The sequence below is a fragment of the Ahaetulla prasina genome, chromosome 3 (assembly GCF_028640845.1).
Source record: "Ahaetulla prasina isolate Xishuangbanna chromosome 3, ASM2864084v1, whole genome shotgun sequence".
In the NCBI taxonomy this organism is placed as follows: Eukaryota; Metazoa; Chordata; class Lepidosauria; order Squamata; family Colubridae; genus Ahaetulla; species Ahaetulla prasina.
Window position 1 is genome coordinate 151,364,690 of NC_080541.1, and position 13,895 is coordinate 151,378,584.

Sequence of the window (13,895 nt, forward strand, 5' to 3'; positions counted from 1 at the left end):
GAAAATGATTTGATGGGACACAAATCAAATCTCTGTAGTTGGAAGAAGCCATTTCCACTTTCTGAACATTATCTCTTAGTTTCTGCATAATGCAAGTCCAGAAATGTTCTGGGTGGCTCCAAGCAAGGTGAATAAAATGGTTGGAAAACGAATATCCCATTTTATAATTGCAGTAGTGCGAGTCTCATCGGAGCGCATACATATGGATTGTGTGAGGGAGGCTACATACATGTAAGGTCTTATCCATTAGAATAAGTTACCTGGCTGTCCTCCAAGACACATGGATGTTTTTAAAATAAGAATTGAACCATCTCTTGCACTGATCCTCGAACGCTCATTCCCCTGCCGTGGAAGAAGCAAGTACAGATAGTCCTTGAGTTCTGACCATAATTGAGCCCAAAATTTGTGTTGCTAAGTGAAACATTTGTTAAGGGAGCTTGTCCTATTTTACGACTTTTCTTGCCACAGTTGTTAAGTGAATCATTGTATTTGTGAAGTTAGTATCCTGTTTCCCCCAGAATAAGACATCACCTGATAATAAGCCCAATCGGGCTTTTGAGCACATGGCAATAAGGTCAAGCACTCATTTCAGGCTTCAAAAAATATATAAGACAAGGTCTTATTTTCGGGGAAACAAAGAAACAGTGGACTCAACACTCAACAGTTGTTAAGTGGATCTGGCTTCCCCATTGACTTTGCTTGTCAGAAAATCGCAAAATGACCCCGGGACATTGCAACTGTCATAAATATGAACCACTTGCCAAGCATCTGGATTTTGATCATGTGACCATGGGGATGCTGCGGTGGTCACTAAGTGTGAAAAAACGGTCATAAATCACTTTTTTCAGTGCCCTTGTCACTTTGAACGGCGCCTAAATGAACTGTTGTAAGTCAAGGACTACCTGCATTGGTCAGCTGCACATTTCAACTTTGGGAACTTTTTGAGTGCCGGCAAGGGAGGCATGTTACCACATGCCTCCCACCGACCCGTACGCTCTCACAGAGAGGGACTTCTCAGGGTGCCGTCCGCCAAACAATGTCGGCTGGCGGCCCCCAGGGGAAGGGCCTTCTCTGTGGGGGCTCCCACATTCTGGAACGAGCTTCCCCCGGGTTTACGCCAAATACCTGACCTTCGGACTTTCCGCCGCAAACTAAAGACACACCTTTTCATCCGCGCTGGGCTGGCTTGCATTGAATTTTAATGTCAAATTTTTATCAATTTTAAATGGGGTTTTTTAATGTATGGTAAATTTTAAATTTCCAGGCTAATTTAAATAAGTTTTTTAAATCGCATTTTAAATTGTACTTTGTATTGTTTGTTTTATTTTGCCTGTACACCGCCCTGAGTCCTTCGGGAGAAGGGCGGTATAAAAATCAAATAAATAATAATAATAATAATTAATTAAAAAAAAGGGGGTGGGGGGGAGAAGTTCCTTTGTTGCATCGCTTCTTACAAGCCAAACGGCGATCGAAGGCGGCAGGAGAGGCTTCTCCCCCAAAAGAACCGGGTTTAATCCAACTGGGCTTCTCGCTGGGTTCAGCCACCGATGGCTTTATTTATTTATTCGAAGGCCGAGGAAAGGGTTAATTTTGGAAGAGGGAAGCCAGAGGGGGTGAAAGCTGGAAGAGCTCGTCTCAGCGCCCCACCCCTCACCCACCCCCCGCACGCGCGTGTGTGTGGAGGTGGCGCGCGGCCACAAGGGGGCGGGGTGGGAGGCAGGGATGGAGGTGGGGGGGGGGGAAGAGCCGGGCAAACCTGGCCTCTCTCTCTCTCTCTCCTGTTGTTCTCCCCCGACGTCTCGGCCCAGGCTGGGAAGCCTCGGGGCTGGAACGCGAGGCAGCCAAGGCCTCGCGCGCTCCGGTCAAAAAAAAAAGCGCTCTCAGCCCAGCTGCTTTGGCAGTAAGACATGCGCATTGCGGAGCGCCCTCTCACCCCGCTCAGTTATGCCAAGTATGTGAGCCCGAGCTGCAGCAGCGGCGGCGGCGGTAGAGTGAGAGGCGCCCAAGGACCAACTCGAGAAGATCATGGCGCGCTCTCGCCAGCCGCTCTCCAAGCTGTTGCGCTTGCCGTTGCCACCGCCGCCGCCTCCGCTTTGCTCAAGGCGCCACCAAGCAGCGGCACCTTTGCTGCGCTCGACGGCAGCGAACTGAAGGAGACGGACCAGGCATGGCTGACCCTCTGCGGAGGACTTTCTCCAAGCTGCGAAGTAGGAGGTCGCAGCGAGTAACCACAGGCGCCGGGGAAGCCGCCGCCGCCGCCGCCGCCAGGGACCCCAGCGAGAGAGGCGTCGGAGCCCTTGGAGGGAAAACCCAGCACCTCCATCACCCCTGCCTGGAAAACGGAGTGGCGACCGAAGCGTGTCCCGGGTTGGGAAGCCAGGTGGGCGGTTGTGAAGTGCTCCTCGTGTCCCCGTTGGAAGGGCCGGGTTTGCGGGAGCCGGCTGCCTGGTCCCGGTGGGGAAAGGCGGAGATGCCCGGAGAAAGGTTGCCGGGAGCCGCCGTGTCCCGCGCTTGCCCTCCGAGAAAGCGCGCGGAAGGCAGGGCACGGCAGCAACCGAGCCCCCCGGAACTCCGCGCTCCTCCGCTGGCCGCCGAGCTCTGCTTCTCCTCGTCCTCCTTTTTCCCGAGGGGCTCGGAACCCGGCCCGGCCCTGGAGTGCGGTGGCGGGAGCGAAGACGAAGACTATTACGATAACCAGAGGCTGCCTGGCTGGGGCTGCCAAGGAACGACCCGAACGGCCGAAGAAGCAGCGCGGGGAAACAAGGAAGGCAACGCGGCCGCCGGTCCGGTTGCTGGCGGCGGCAGCAGCAACAGCAGGGCCAGAGCGAGAGAAAGCACCGGCAAACTGCGAAGCCAGCTCCAGGAGGCCTATTACCTGTTGATCCACGCCATGCACGACCTGCCTCCGGCCAGCCCTACCGCTGGAGGACCCTCGCCCCAGCCCGCTAGCCATCTGCCCGCCTCTGAGGCTGCAGGGGGTGATGCTTTACGCTGGTCTTTCTCCTGCCCGGACGGATGCTCCCCCTTGCAAAGATCCGATCCCAGTGCCCAAGGCTCAGCTAAGAATCCCATCTGGCGCCAGGGCATCAGCAAGAGTCTTGAGAGCCTCTGCTGTGCCCAGCCTTCCGCTTCCAAGCTGCCGCTCCTGCCGAGATGGAGATGTCGGAGCGAAGGTGCACTCCAATCTCTTCCTCAGGAGCCATTGGAGCCCCGTGGCCACCTGCTGCTCGAACCTCAGGAACTTGGTACCAGCCGGGAAACCTGCTTCCTGGCAGCTGCCACACACGGCTCTGGTGACAGTGACTGTGAGAAGAGCCTCAGCTGCCAAGGCCTTGGTAAAGCACATCCCTCAGGGCTCCAGGAAGACTTGGAGGAGCTGTTGGCCCCTGAGCTGTGTGGAGCCCAGGGCAAAATGGCGGATTCAGCAAGAGCAGCCAGGTGTAGTCGTGAGGGAAGAGCCCAGCAGCCCCCAGAAGATGCCTCCCCGGGCCCCTTCAAGCCACCCGCCGTGACTGTTCGGAAGCTGCAGAAGTGGATGTACAAAGGACGCCTGCTCTCCTTGGGCATGAAAGGCCGGGGTGGGACAGCTGGGATGTCCCCCCCATCTTCCCGCACCAAGGTCACTGGGAGTGGCAGACCACTTCTTGGCAGAGGAGAGGGGCTCACACTTTCGCCCCCTGCTCACTTGAATGGCCCAGGGACCAAGGCCCGAGTATCCCCTTCAGACCAAAGAATCTTGCTGACAGGTAATGATTTCTGTGGTCTCTTGTTTTCCTTTGAAGGGCCTTGTGAGCCTAAGCGCTTTGTCCCACTTTTGCTGTTAGGAGTTTCCCCTCTTTCTTGCTTCTCTGTGGTTGTGAAAGAATTAGTTTGTTGAATGTCTGCTAAGCCTAGGAAACCAGCCATTTTGAAAGCTGATAACCATACCAAAGCCTCATGTACTCTTTCCAATTGGCTTATCTCTTCAGTAGGTTCCAGAGGCAAAAAAGGTAGTTTCACTTTTCCAGCCTGGAATACGTGATTTATGCAGTGAAGTTGATTGAACCTTGTTTACACAATATTATTCAGCCCTCCTAATTTTTAACCCAGAAGGCATGCAAACTCCTATGCCAAATCCTAAAATGTAAATTGCAGGAGAGAAAGAGTCTCTGTCCATGTTTGTAGAGCAGAGCTAGACATTTTCCATAGGGAACGTACCACAGTTGAGTTCCTTTTGGCATAACCTGCTGCATGGTACAGTCTGGTTAAATGTTAATACTTGTGTAAACTGCTTCTGTTCAATGTTGACAGTTTAAATGTGTTTTTCTTTGGCTGCATTATTATAGTTTGAAGCATATGGTGTCATGCTTCTGGAACTCCTGTTGCTAAGAGTGCAACTGAGGATGAGAAATAAGCATATTTGACAATCCTTTTGTAGCTAGTATCATAACCTGTAAAAAATTGCCATGACAACAATGTATTCTCTAACATGTCACATGTAACATATAAAAGTTGCTATTGTTTTAGGAATTTGGATACCCGGTGAAGAGAGTTAGGGTTTCCACATGGTATTTGCTACACACCTACTTCTTATTTCTCTCAATTAATATGAGTTCACAAATGATGTCTCCACATGTGTACTTTGACCTTCCCTAATTAGATCGCCTAGATCAATTAGATTGAACATGCTGTAGTTAAATGAGACCAGGAGCCATTGTGGCTAGGAATTCTCTGAGCTGCCATTCAACACACTTGGGACAGTAGATTGAAAAATGGACAGTGCTAATAGAATTGGACTACAACTTACATCATTCCCTGGGTAGGAAGCTGGGGGTAATGAGCATTACAGTCCAAAACAGACTGTATCTGATACACAATTAGGCAAGTGGTTTCAGAAGTTGAAATAAATGGTGTGTGAATGTTTAATTTTCAGATTCAGTTCAAAAAGCTGATTTGGATAAACCGATCCGATCTAAATTGGTTTGGTTATTTTGGATATTTTGCATACCTACATAGGAACTTTTTCAAAACAGAACTCACTTTGATTTTCATGGACTCCTGGAAATATCAGTAAATACTTTTCTCATCTCTTTTTCAAAACCCCTGCTTCAAGCAGCAGCAGAAATTGAAAAAAAACATGGGTCTGGTGAAGCCCTGTGACTTCATTTTATTCTGTCTATTCTGAGGGGTGAAATATTCTAGGAAGAGCTGCCAACTCAGCATGGCCATTTCTAGAAAATGGCTTCCTTTGTATATTAATTGTGTGTGGCTAAAGTGAGTTAATAACTCACTTATTCAAGTACCCATATGTGAAGCAATCTCATTCCATTTATTTCTTTTAACCCAGCATTGCAATAGTTCAGCATAAACCTGAACTGATAAACATTATCACTAAATGTTAATAAAGGGTCAGGGAGGAAGATGGGACAAAGTAGAATGAACTATCTTTTAATGACAAAATTACAACGAAGGGGGAAAAATTGGGGGAGAGCCTTCCTAACTATGCCTTGGCTCCAAACCTGGTCTCTTCTTATGTATGGAAATTATAAGTTGTAGGTTTTTAAAATGGCAATCTGATTAATTACTTTTTTTTATTGTGCATGCCTATCTTATCATCGTCATCCTGAATTGGTTCATTACAATATGAAGGCATCTTCACTGAACATTATGGACCAAATCTATTGGTCTACTTCAGCGCAAGTTGTTAGAATTTATAGACTAGGCTTGAGAGAGGAACTCCCAAAAGTGAGCTTCTGTGCCTAAGAGAGGATCAGAATCTAAATCTCGATGCTCCAACGCCTTAAGCACTGTACCACATTGCTCTTGCATGCCTATATAGTAGGCAAGGAGGGCTATCTCAGAAATGTGTAGCTTTACCAAACCTTTAATTCTACCACTTGCATTATTGAATAACTTCTGAATCAGCTAAATTATTTGTTTTTCTTTTTTTAAGAATTAGACATAGCCTTAAATCTATTTACATGTATGGTTATGTGTGAAAAGTTATGGAAACAAGTTATATGTTCAGAATCCATTCTTCAGAAACACAGGTATTTATAATGTAGGAATAAGCATCTTCTATTTTAATATATTCTGATCTGTAGATCGAGAGCTAGTTTGGAATAGTGCTTAAGACATCAGGCTAGAAACCATGAACTTTAGTCCCACATTAGGAACAAAGCCCTGGGTGACCTTGAGCCAGTCATTTTTTCTCAGCCGTGGAAAGGAAGAGATGGCAAACCAGTTTTGAAGGACCTTGCCAAGAAAACAGCAGGGACTTCAGGCAGTGGTCCGAGAATTGGACAGAATTGAACAGTAGTAAAAAAAAGATTATTTCTATTTATCTTGTTATGTTAGCCTTCAGATACAGAGATATTTATCTTTAGAATTAGACAGTTTGGTGACTTCCTTGTATCTTGAACTTCAATTCCTATGAGTTAGCATAGGTAATAGAGCCAAGGTGGCACAGTGGTTAGAGTACAGTACTGCAGACTACTTCAGCTGACTGCTTGCTGCAATTCAGCAGATCGAATCTCACCCGCTCAAGGTTGACTCAGTCTTCCATCCTTCCAAGGTGGGTAAAATGAGGACCCAGATTGTTGGGGGCAATATGCTAACTCTGTAAACCGCTTAGAGAGGGCTGTGAAGCACTATGAAGCAGTATATAAGTCTAAGTGCAATTGCTAAAGTGCAATTGCTATTGCTAATAGTCAAGGTTTAGTAGAATATATGCATTTGTTAGATATGTATCCTATCATTTAGGAGTTCATAGTGACAGGCATAGTATTCTCTTCTGCCCTTTTTTCTACAGCAGTCAATCTGTGACATAGGCTGAGCTAAACAAGAATGAGTGGCCCAAAGTTATCTAGGAAGTTTCCATAGCTAAGGGTAGTCTTGAACATCAGTCTCCCTAGTGCCAGTCCAGCACTTTACCACAACATGATAGGCAGAATTATATGCCCACACTGAATTTCATAGATTCAAAATACCTGGAGGACATCTGATTGATTGTCCACATCTCAGAAGCATTCAAGTTACATAATCTATCATGCTTAATCATAAAAACAATTAAATAGTAGATATACTGCAAGGTGTTCCATATTCACCCTCTCATTCCTTCAGTGAGTGGAGAAATATGATTTCCAAGCTACCTTAGCTTGAGTTAACTGCTTTACTAAATGCTGTTTATGTGGGAGATACTACAAATATTTGCTTTGTCTCCCCAAATAAGGCATATTTTTTTCATAAAGAAAATGGAATCAATACCAGCTAGTATAACTGCTTCTAAAGTTTGTTGAATTTCCAGGAATTTTACACACCTTTGTATAAATTCTCTCCGGGTATTGTTGGAAAATCCAAGAAGTAAACCTGCTGAGTTTTTCAGGACCCATCCCCCAACATTACTGTGTTCAGGTGAAAAGGCTCCTTACAGGTGTTTATGCTTTTCATAATGTTTGAAGAAAGACTAAATTACATTAATAGGCATTCCCTATCTTGCCCTTTTAGCAGTGTGTGGTCTCTCGTTAACTGTAGAATCAGTTACATTTTAGTATGGTTTCTTTTTCTTTCATGTTACAACTTTTCAATGTAAGTACATACTAAATTACTGTAGTAGAAAATGCTTTTCAAGTGTGCAGCCACATTTTGTTTTATGTTCTGTTTTAGGATTATCCCAGGTTTAAAGTTTCATTGCTTTAAATCCTCCTAGATTTATTACAAAACACTTCTTCAGAAAAATATAATTAGCAAAAGCATTCTAAGTATTGGTTGCAAAATATTATATTTCACATATTGTTTTACAGGCATAGGGGGGTTACAACGCATATAATTATAATGTACCTTTCAATTATACAGAGTTGAATAGGCACAGTAAGAGAATTACAATTTAAAGCAAAATATAAATACTAGCACAGTGATCAATTAAATGATAGCAAGTTCAATTTAGAATGGATTGTATTTAAATGAGGAATTCTCCATCTTTAAAGGAGATTTAGAAGACCTTATGAGAATAAAAACAGAAAGAGAAAAATCTGTGCTACCTTTAAATATAAAGAAAACAAAGTAATATCAGCATCCATGAGTTTACACTTGACAATGAAGATGTGAAATAGCGTTTTCTTAAGCTGAAGAGTAAAGATGGGAATTGTGCCTGAGACATAAAGATGAGTTTAATCCTAAAACCAACGCAGTACAAATGTGGGATAGATCATAAAGGATCAGGTCATTTTAGTAAGAGTAAAGATACTGGCTAAAGCAGGGGTCTCACATGGTACTGTATAGTTGTGAAAGCTGTTTACTTTGTATTTCAAATTATGAGTTTGGAATTGACTACTACAAGTATCATGGTGAACAGGAAAGAGCAATCAATCAGTCCCAGACCTAATAACTCATTTCTTGAAACCAGCAAGCAAAAATTTATATATTGGGCATATAATTCCGCCTCTATCATACGCCCAAAGTCATCCTGATAAATGGATTTTGGAGAAGGGAATAGAGCTATAAGTTACTAAAAACAGCCTTAGCTTTCATTGAAATAATGCAAACAATTACTTGAATTTAGGTAAGTGTAATATCATGAAACCTTAACCTTTGCAATTAACTTAAAATAGCTCATTGAATTAAATATCTGAACAAGAGATGAGCTCCCCTTTTCGTGGTTAAGATATTGAACTTGGAAGATGCAGATTCAAGTCCTTGATAAATCATGGAGTTCACTGGGTAACATTGAATCAGTCATGCATTCTCTACCTATCCTGTCAAAGAGATAAAAGTACAGTAGATCCATCATGCATGCCATATTACCCTTCCAGAGGACATGGTAATTCAGTTAAGAATGATTCTTGGTAGTTTCATGGACATATCCAGTATTCTTGGCAAGATGGTGAAAGGGAGATTTGCCAGTACTTTCTTCTGAGATTTTTTTTCCTGATCTAGGCCAAATTCTTGAAATTTTTCTTATGGTCTCCCTTTGGAGTCCTAATCAGGTCTGAACCTGCTTAGTTTTAAGATCAGCTGGGACTCCATCTAACTAAACCCAAAATTGTGTGCACTGGCTCAAAAAACGGTTGTCTAATCCTGCTGTAGATGATGATACAATTTTCTTATTTTTCTGTGTTTTGTGTGACCAACAGATTTTTAAATATTTTTAAAAGGGATATGTTCCGGTATTTGATTAGAAGCAGGAGGAAAAGATTTAATAAAAATCCATCTTAAATAAGTCTTGTTAGCTGGGAATATTTTACTTCCAGAAAAGCTAGAGACATTCTATTCAGGAATAATGCTGTTGTGCTGGTTGAAGCAGAGCTTCCTTACGAAGTGAGCATTTATTGAAGGATGTAATGGACTTCTGATTTGCATTGTTGTTAGCAGAGGGGAAAAGGGGTAGTTCCCCCTTTTTTTGGCATTATCAGTATTCTTGGAAAATGTTACAAATTCTGATATTACCATAGTAACATTTGTACAGTAGTTATGTCTGTTACTGCTGTCAATATATCAAATTACATAGTTTATTCATAATGTAGTTATGTAATTTCTCTTAAATTAAGAGATTGCTTGACTCTTGAATCAAGCTTGCCCCTTCTTATACGTAAAAGTGGCATTTTTAGATGTTCTGCGTAGATGTGGTGTGCTGTTTCTTTTATCATTGTGGGTTGATATTGCCCTGCTCCTCACTATTTTTTTTAAAATCTTTCTGGCCTGTGTAATCAGTTTAGTGGCATTTATTTTAAATCTTGAAGTGAAACACAAGTAAACTCACATGCATTAATGAAATGTATCTATAGTGATCTTAATGGTAACTAGATATAATGCATGAAAAACATGCCAAACACAATGTGCAGTTGTGACATGTTGATTCTAGTACTCATTGGCTTCTAATACAATTTAGTCTAACTAAATATAGAGTAGTTTGGGCAATCTGTTTTTCCAAATATTTTTTGAAATACGTTTCCTAGTAATTTCAGCCATCATATGCAGGATATGTATGTAGGGACATTTGTAGTTTTTCGACATCATTCAGGCCATACATATTTCACTCTTATATTACAGATGTATCTGTCCAGATCTTACTCAACATTTCCTTGGAATTAAATCCCAGTGAGTTTAATGGGATTTGAAGGGCTATTAAGACTTTAAAGGAAGCTGAGCTGCCTTCAGCTATAAACATATTTTGCGACTGCTCATAATATTCACAAATGAAGACAAATATACATGTACCAGGATAATGTTGCAGGATCCAATGTGGGTCGGTCACCAGGACCAGAAAGTTTAGGTTTTGCTTCACAAATTGGATCCTGCTTGCAATAATATTGTGAGCAGGGTCCAATTTGGGTTGGTCACTGGGACCAGAGGTTTTGTCTTCTGAGCTTTCAGACTTGTGCTGGAGCCCATCTTCAGGGAACTTCCACTCTGACATACAGTAGTCTGCCAGAGAGAAGTTCCTTCAGGATGGGCTCCAGCACAAGTCAGAAAGCTCAGAAGACAAAACCTCTGGTCCCAGTGACCAATCCAAATTGGATCCTGCTCACAATATTATTGCATAATTTTAAATAACTTTAGATAGGGAGAAATAGAAATAAATCTACATAATCTTGTGGACATACCGGTGATCGTATAGTTTATGAAATACATTATCAGGCGGTTGAGTAAAACCTAAATTTATTGGGTTTAGCAACACTAAATAAAATTTGCCATAGACTCATTAAAATAGATATAAAGGTAGTCATGGTTAAGACTGGATCTGATATATTATGTTGACCATGATCTGAAAAAATACTGCAATTCTATAACAAATATATATAAGCCATGCTTAACGGAGCACCTGACATTTAATAACCAGTCTTTCTAGCATTAGAAAGTTGCATAGATGGCAGTAGAGAAAACATTATCAAGATTTTGGTAATAATTTGACCATTATCTTGATGGATAACTAGCTTTCCAGGTTCTTTTTCTGTGGTAGTTTATATTTGATAAATGTCTGTGGTTCATTTGGACTTTTATCTTTAAAACAGCTTGCTGTATTTCTTTCAGCACAATTTATCATGTAGTATTTAATCATAACGCCCTTGATTCTGTTACATGGACAGAATAAGTTTCACAATTTTGCAACTGGATTATTTATTATCTTCATGGATTAAATCTGATTGCACATTGTGTCATTTTATGGCTCTTTTTTATGTTACAATATATTAAGTACACCTGATACCAATAATGACAACTTGATGGCATCTAACACACTCTTTTATTCCCTCTTCCATTTTTAGAGCTGATCGAAAATGTTTACATACCTTCTGTGAGGAGAAGAGAACTTAAGAACTTGAAATCCAGTGAAGTTTCTGAGTGCAGGCCTCAGATTGCTAGCATTACTGTGTCCAAGAAGCGGAACTGGTTACATCAAAGTTCTCGGAGAGTACCTAGTTTGGAAAAAGGAAACTCTTACAAGAAATTTTCAGGAGAAAATTACCAGGTACTGAAATCTTCCAGTCCTTTCTTTGAGCCAAAAATGCCTCAGACTTTTTCCAAATTTCTAGGACAGGAAAGCCCTAGAGGAAGAGTCAGTTCTGCACATGCTGCTGAGAATGGAACAAGATCTTTGGCACTAAAAAACTGTACTTTAGATTTTGGTGAAGATAATGATGCAGATGATGAAGGAGAAATATGGTACAATCCTATCCCTGAAGATGATGAGCCTGAGTTCCCTTGTTTTCTAAGTGGCCATAATAATCATTTGGACCCCCAAGCCTTGAATTGCAAAATAGCACCTGGGAATGATTTAATCAAAGTCATAGGGCATAATGAAGGCCTTCCTCAATTTTTAGACTGTTCTGGAAATGGTCAGCCTAGAGAAACAAGTCAAATAGATAATGTGCATTCAGTGGAATATTTGCAAACACAAAAGCCAAAGCCTGTATGCAATACTCTGACTGGGTCTGCAGTGGATGAAGGTCTTCTTAAAGCTACTACAGAAGGTAAGAGTAATGTAAACTTTTAACTTACAGTACAACTATGTCTTCCCCCCATAACCATGCGATAGTCATGTTTTACAGAGGTGAAAATTCAAATCTTAACTTGGAACTAGTTACGCCTAATCTACTTAGATGTGTAGATGTCTGTTTTGTATGAATATCATATTCAGCTGAAATAATTATTTGTACATATAATATATGCATTTCGTAATAATGTGTGTGCATCAGAGTACTTTTTATAAGATTTCACTATATCTCAGGCCTGTGGGAAATCTTAATGTTCTACTCTGCCAGAGTAGGCAGGAAGCATATCTGAAACACAGCTGTTTTCTTGGGCTACAAATTAACTCCTGGCTGCATTTTTTTTTATTTAAATCAGACATGTGTTAAGGTGGGAAATTATTGTTTAGCATGCTAAGATTATAAAAATCATTAAACTGTAACTATTCTATAGAGATGGAAAGAAATTTATTTGGCGCCATTACTGTGAAGTGGTAGATTGAGAATCAATAACTGCTACAAAAAATGTTGATATTTTTTTTCTCCTGAAGAAAGATAAATTACATTTGTAAAATAGGCAGTCCTCACTTACCAATGCTAATTGAGATCAGGAATCTCAATTCCATCGCTAAATGATGCGGTGCAAGATGCAATGTGTTATTACTCCATTGACTTACAACAGTGGTGTCAAACTTGCGTTGTCATGTCACGTGATGTATTGTGACTTTCCACCCTTTCACTAAACCAGGAGTGGGCATGGCCAGTGCGTGATACATTCGGGCCACGGGCCACGAGTTTGACACTCCTGACTTACACGAACAGTTCCAGCAGTCTCGGTTGCTGTTGTTAGGAGAATCCTCCAGGTCACAGCCTCCCATGGTTATGTGATCATTATATGTGATTTGTCAGCTTCCCCATTAATTTACTCGTCAGAAGCCAGCAATGAAAATTGAAAATGGCAATCATGTTCCCGTGGGAGGCTGTGGTGCCATAATTGCAAACTAATTGCCTGAATCCTGCTGATGTGATGGCAGGGATGCTGGGACAATCACAACTAAAAGGACACGTTGTAGTTTCCTTTTGTTCAATGCCATGATAACTTTGAATAGTTACTGACTAAGTGTACATTAAGCAAGGACTTCCTGTATTTGTTATACAGGTAACTTGGAGTATTGACAGCTTCCCTCCAAAATGAATCCTTCTCATTGTAAATAACTCTTTCAGTAAATTATTTAAATCAGTTATAACTCTGGTAAGATAGAACCAGTTTTGGGGAGCATCATATTTCTGTTTTCTCTTAATCATTCTAAATGTTTATGTCCTCTCTTTGTAGCCAATAGCAATCTGTGAGTTTTATCTTTATGTGTCTCCTCTTATAGAAAGGCAAAACCAATCCTCAATTTATGTTTATATATCCATTGGTTTGGAAAGAAGTTTTTTAATTAATCTTCAAATTCTTTTAGAGGAGATACTACAGTATATCTTTAATTATATTTTGGAACGACAAAGGTTATAATATCAATAACTCAAAGTTATTAGCCAAAATATATATTTCTTCATAAGTTAGAAACAAGTAGGTCCAGTGTGTGTGTGTGTATGTTTTCACAGAAGTAGACTCATGAAGTTCAGGATGACTTTACTCCTAATGTAGTCTCAGGGTTGGTGTGTTTGAGGGAAGATGATTAACATTAAGGAGGTTTACATTTGCTGTAGCAGCACTGTTAATGTTTCTTGGCACATTTTTATTTTTATGGCTTTTGCTGAAATGTTAACAATGGATTTTATTTACTAACGGGAATATTGTAGTAAACTGTATGCATTTATATTGCAGTGTAATCCAGTGATTTTCCCCCCACTTGTTTTAGTTTGTGGTTTGTAACACATCCCCTCATTTACTAGCGAAAATTAAATAGGAACTTTCATATCATAGGCACAAAAGTCATTGCTTTATTC

At 41.4% G+C, this 13,895-nt stretch overlaps 1 protein-coding gene across 4 annotated transcripts in view; it reads left to right on the forward strand.

Annotated features, from left to right (window-relative positions):
* The first annotated feature begins 1,726 nt into the window (after positions 1-1,726).
* The window catches only part of SYDE2 (synapse defective Rho GTPase homolog 2), a 47,665-nt gene continuing 35,496 nt past the window's right edge, over positions 1,727-13,895 (forward strand). For 2 of the 4 annotated variants that reach the window (XR_009154153.1, XM_058175270.1), the window contains exons 1-2: positions 1,728-3,746; positions 11,241-11,945. Coding sequence is in view for 3 of the 4 variants with exons in the window: in XM_058175270.1 (XP_058031253.1) it covers positions 2,168-3,746; positions 11,241-11,945 (2,284 nt within the window). In the remaining variant the exon portion in view is untranslated. Of the gene's footprint in view, positions 3,747-11,240; positions 11,946-13,895 lie in introns of all 4 variants that reach the window. The other 2 variants (XM_058175269.1, XM_058175268.1) reach the window with 2 other exon arrangements.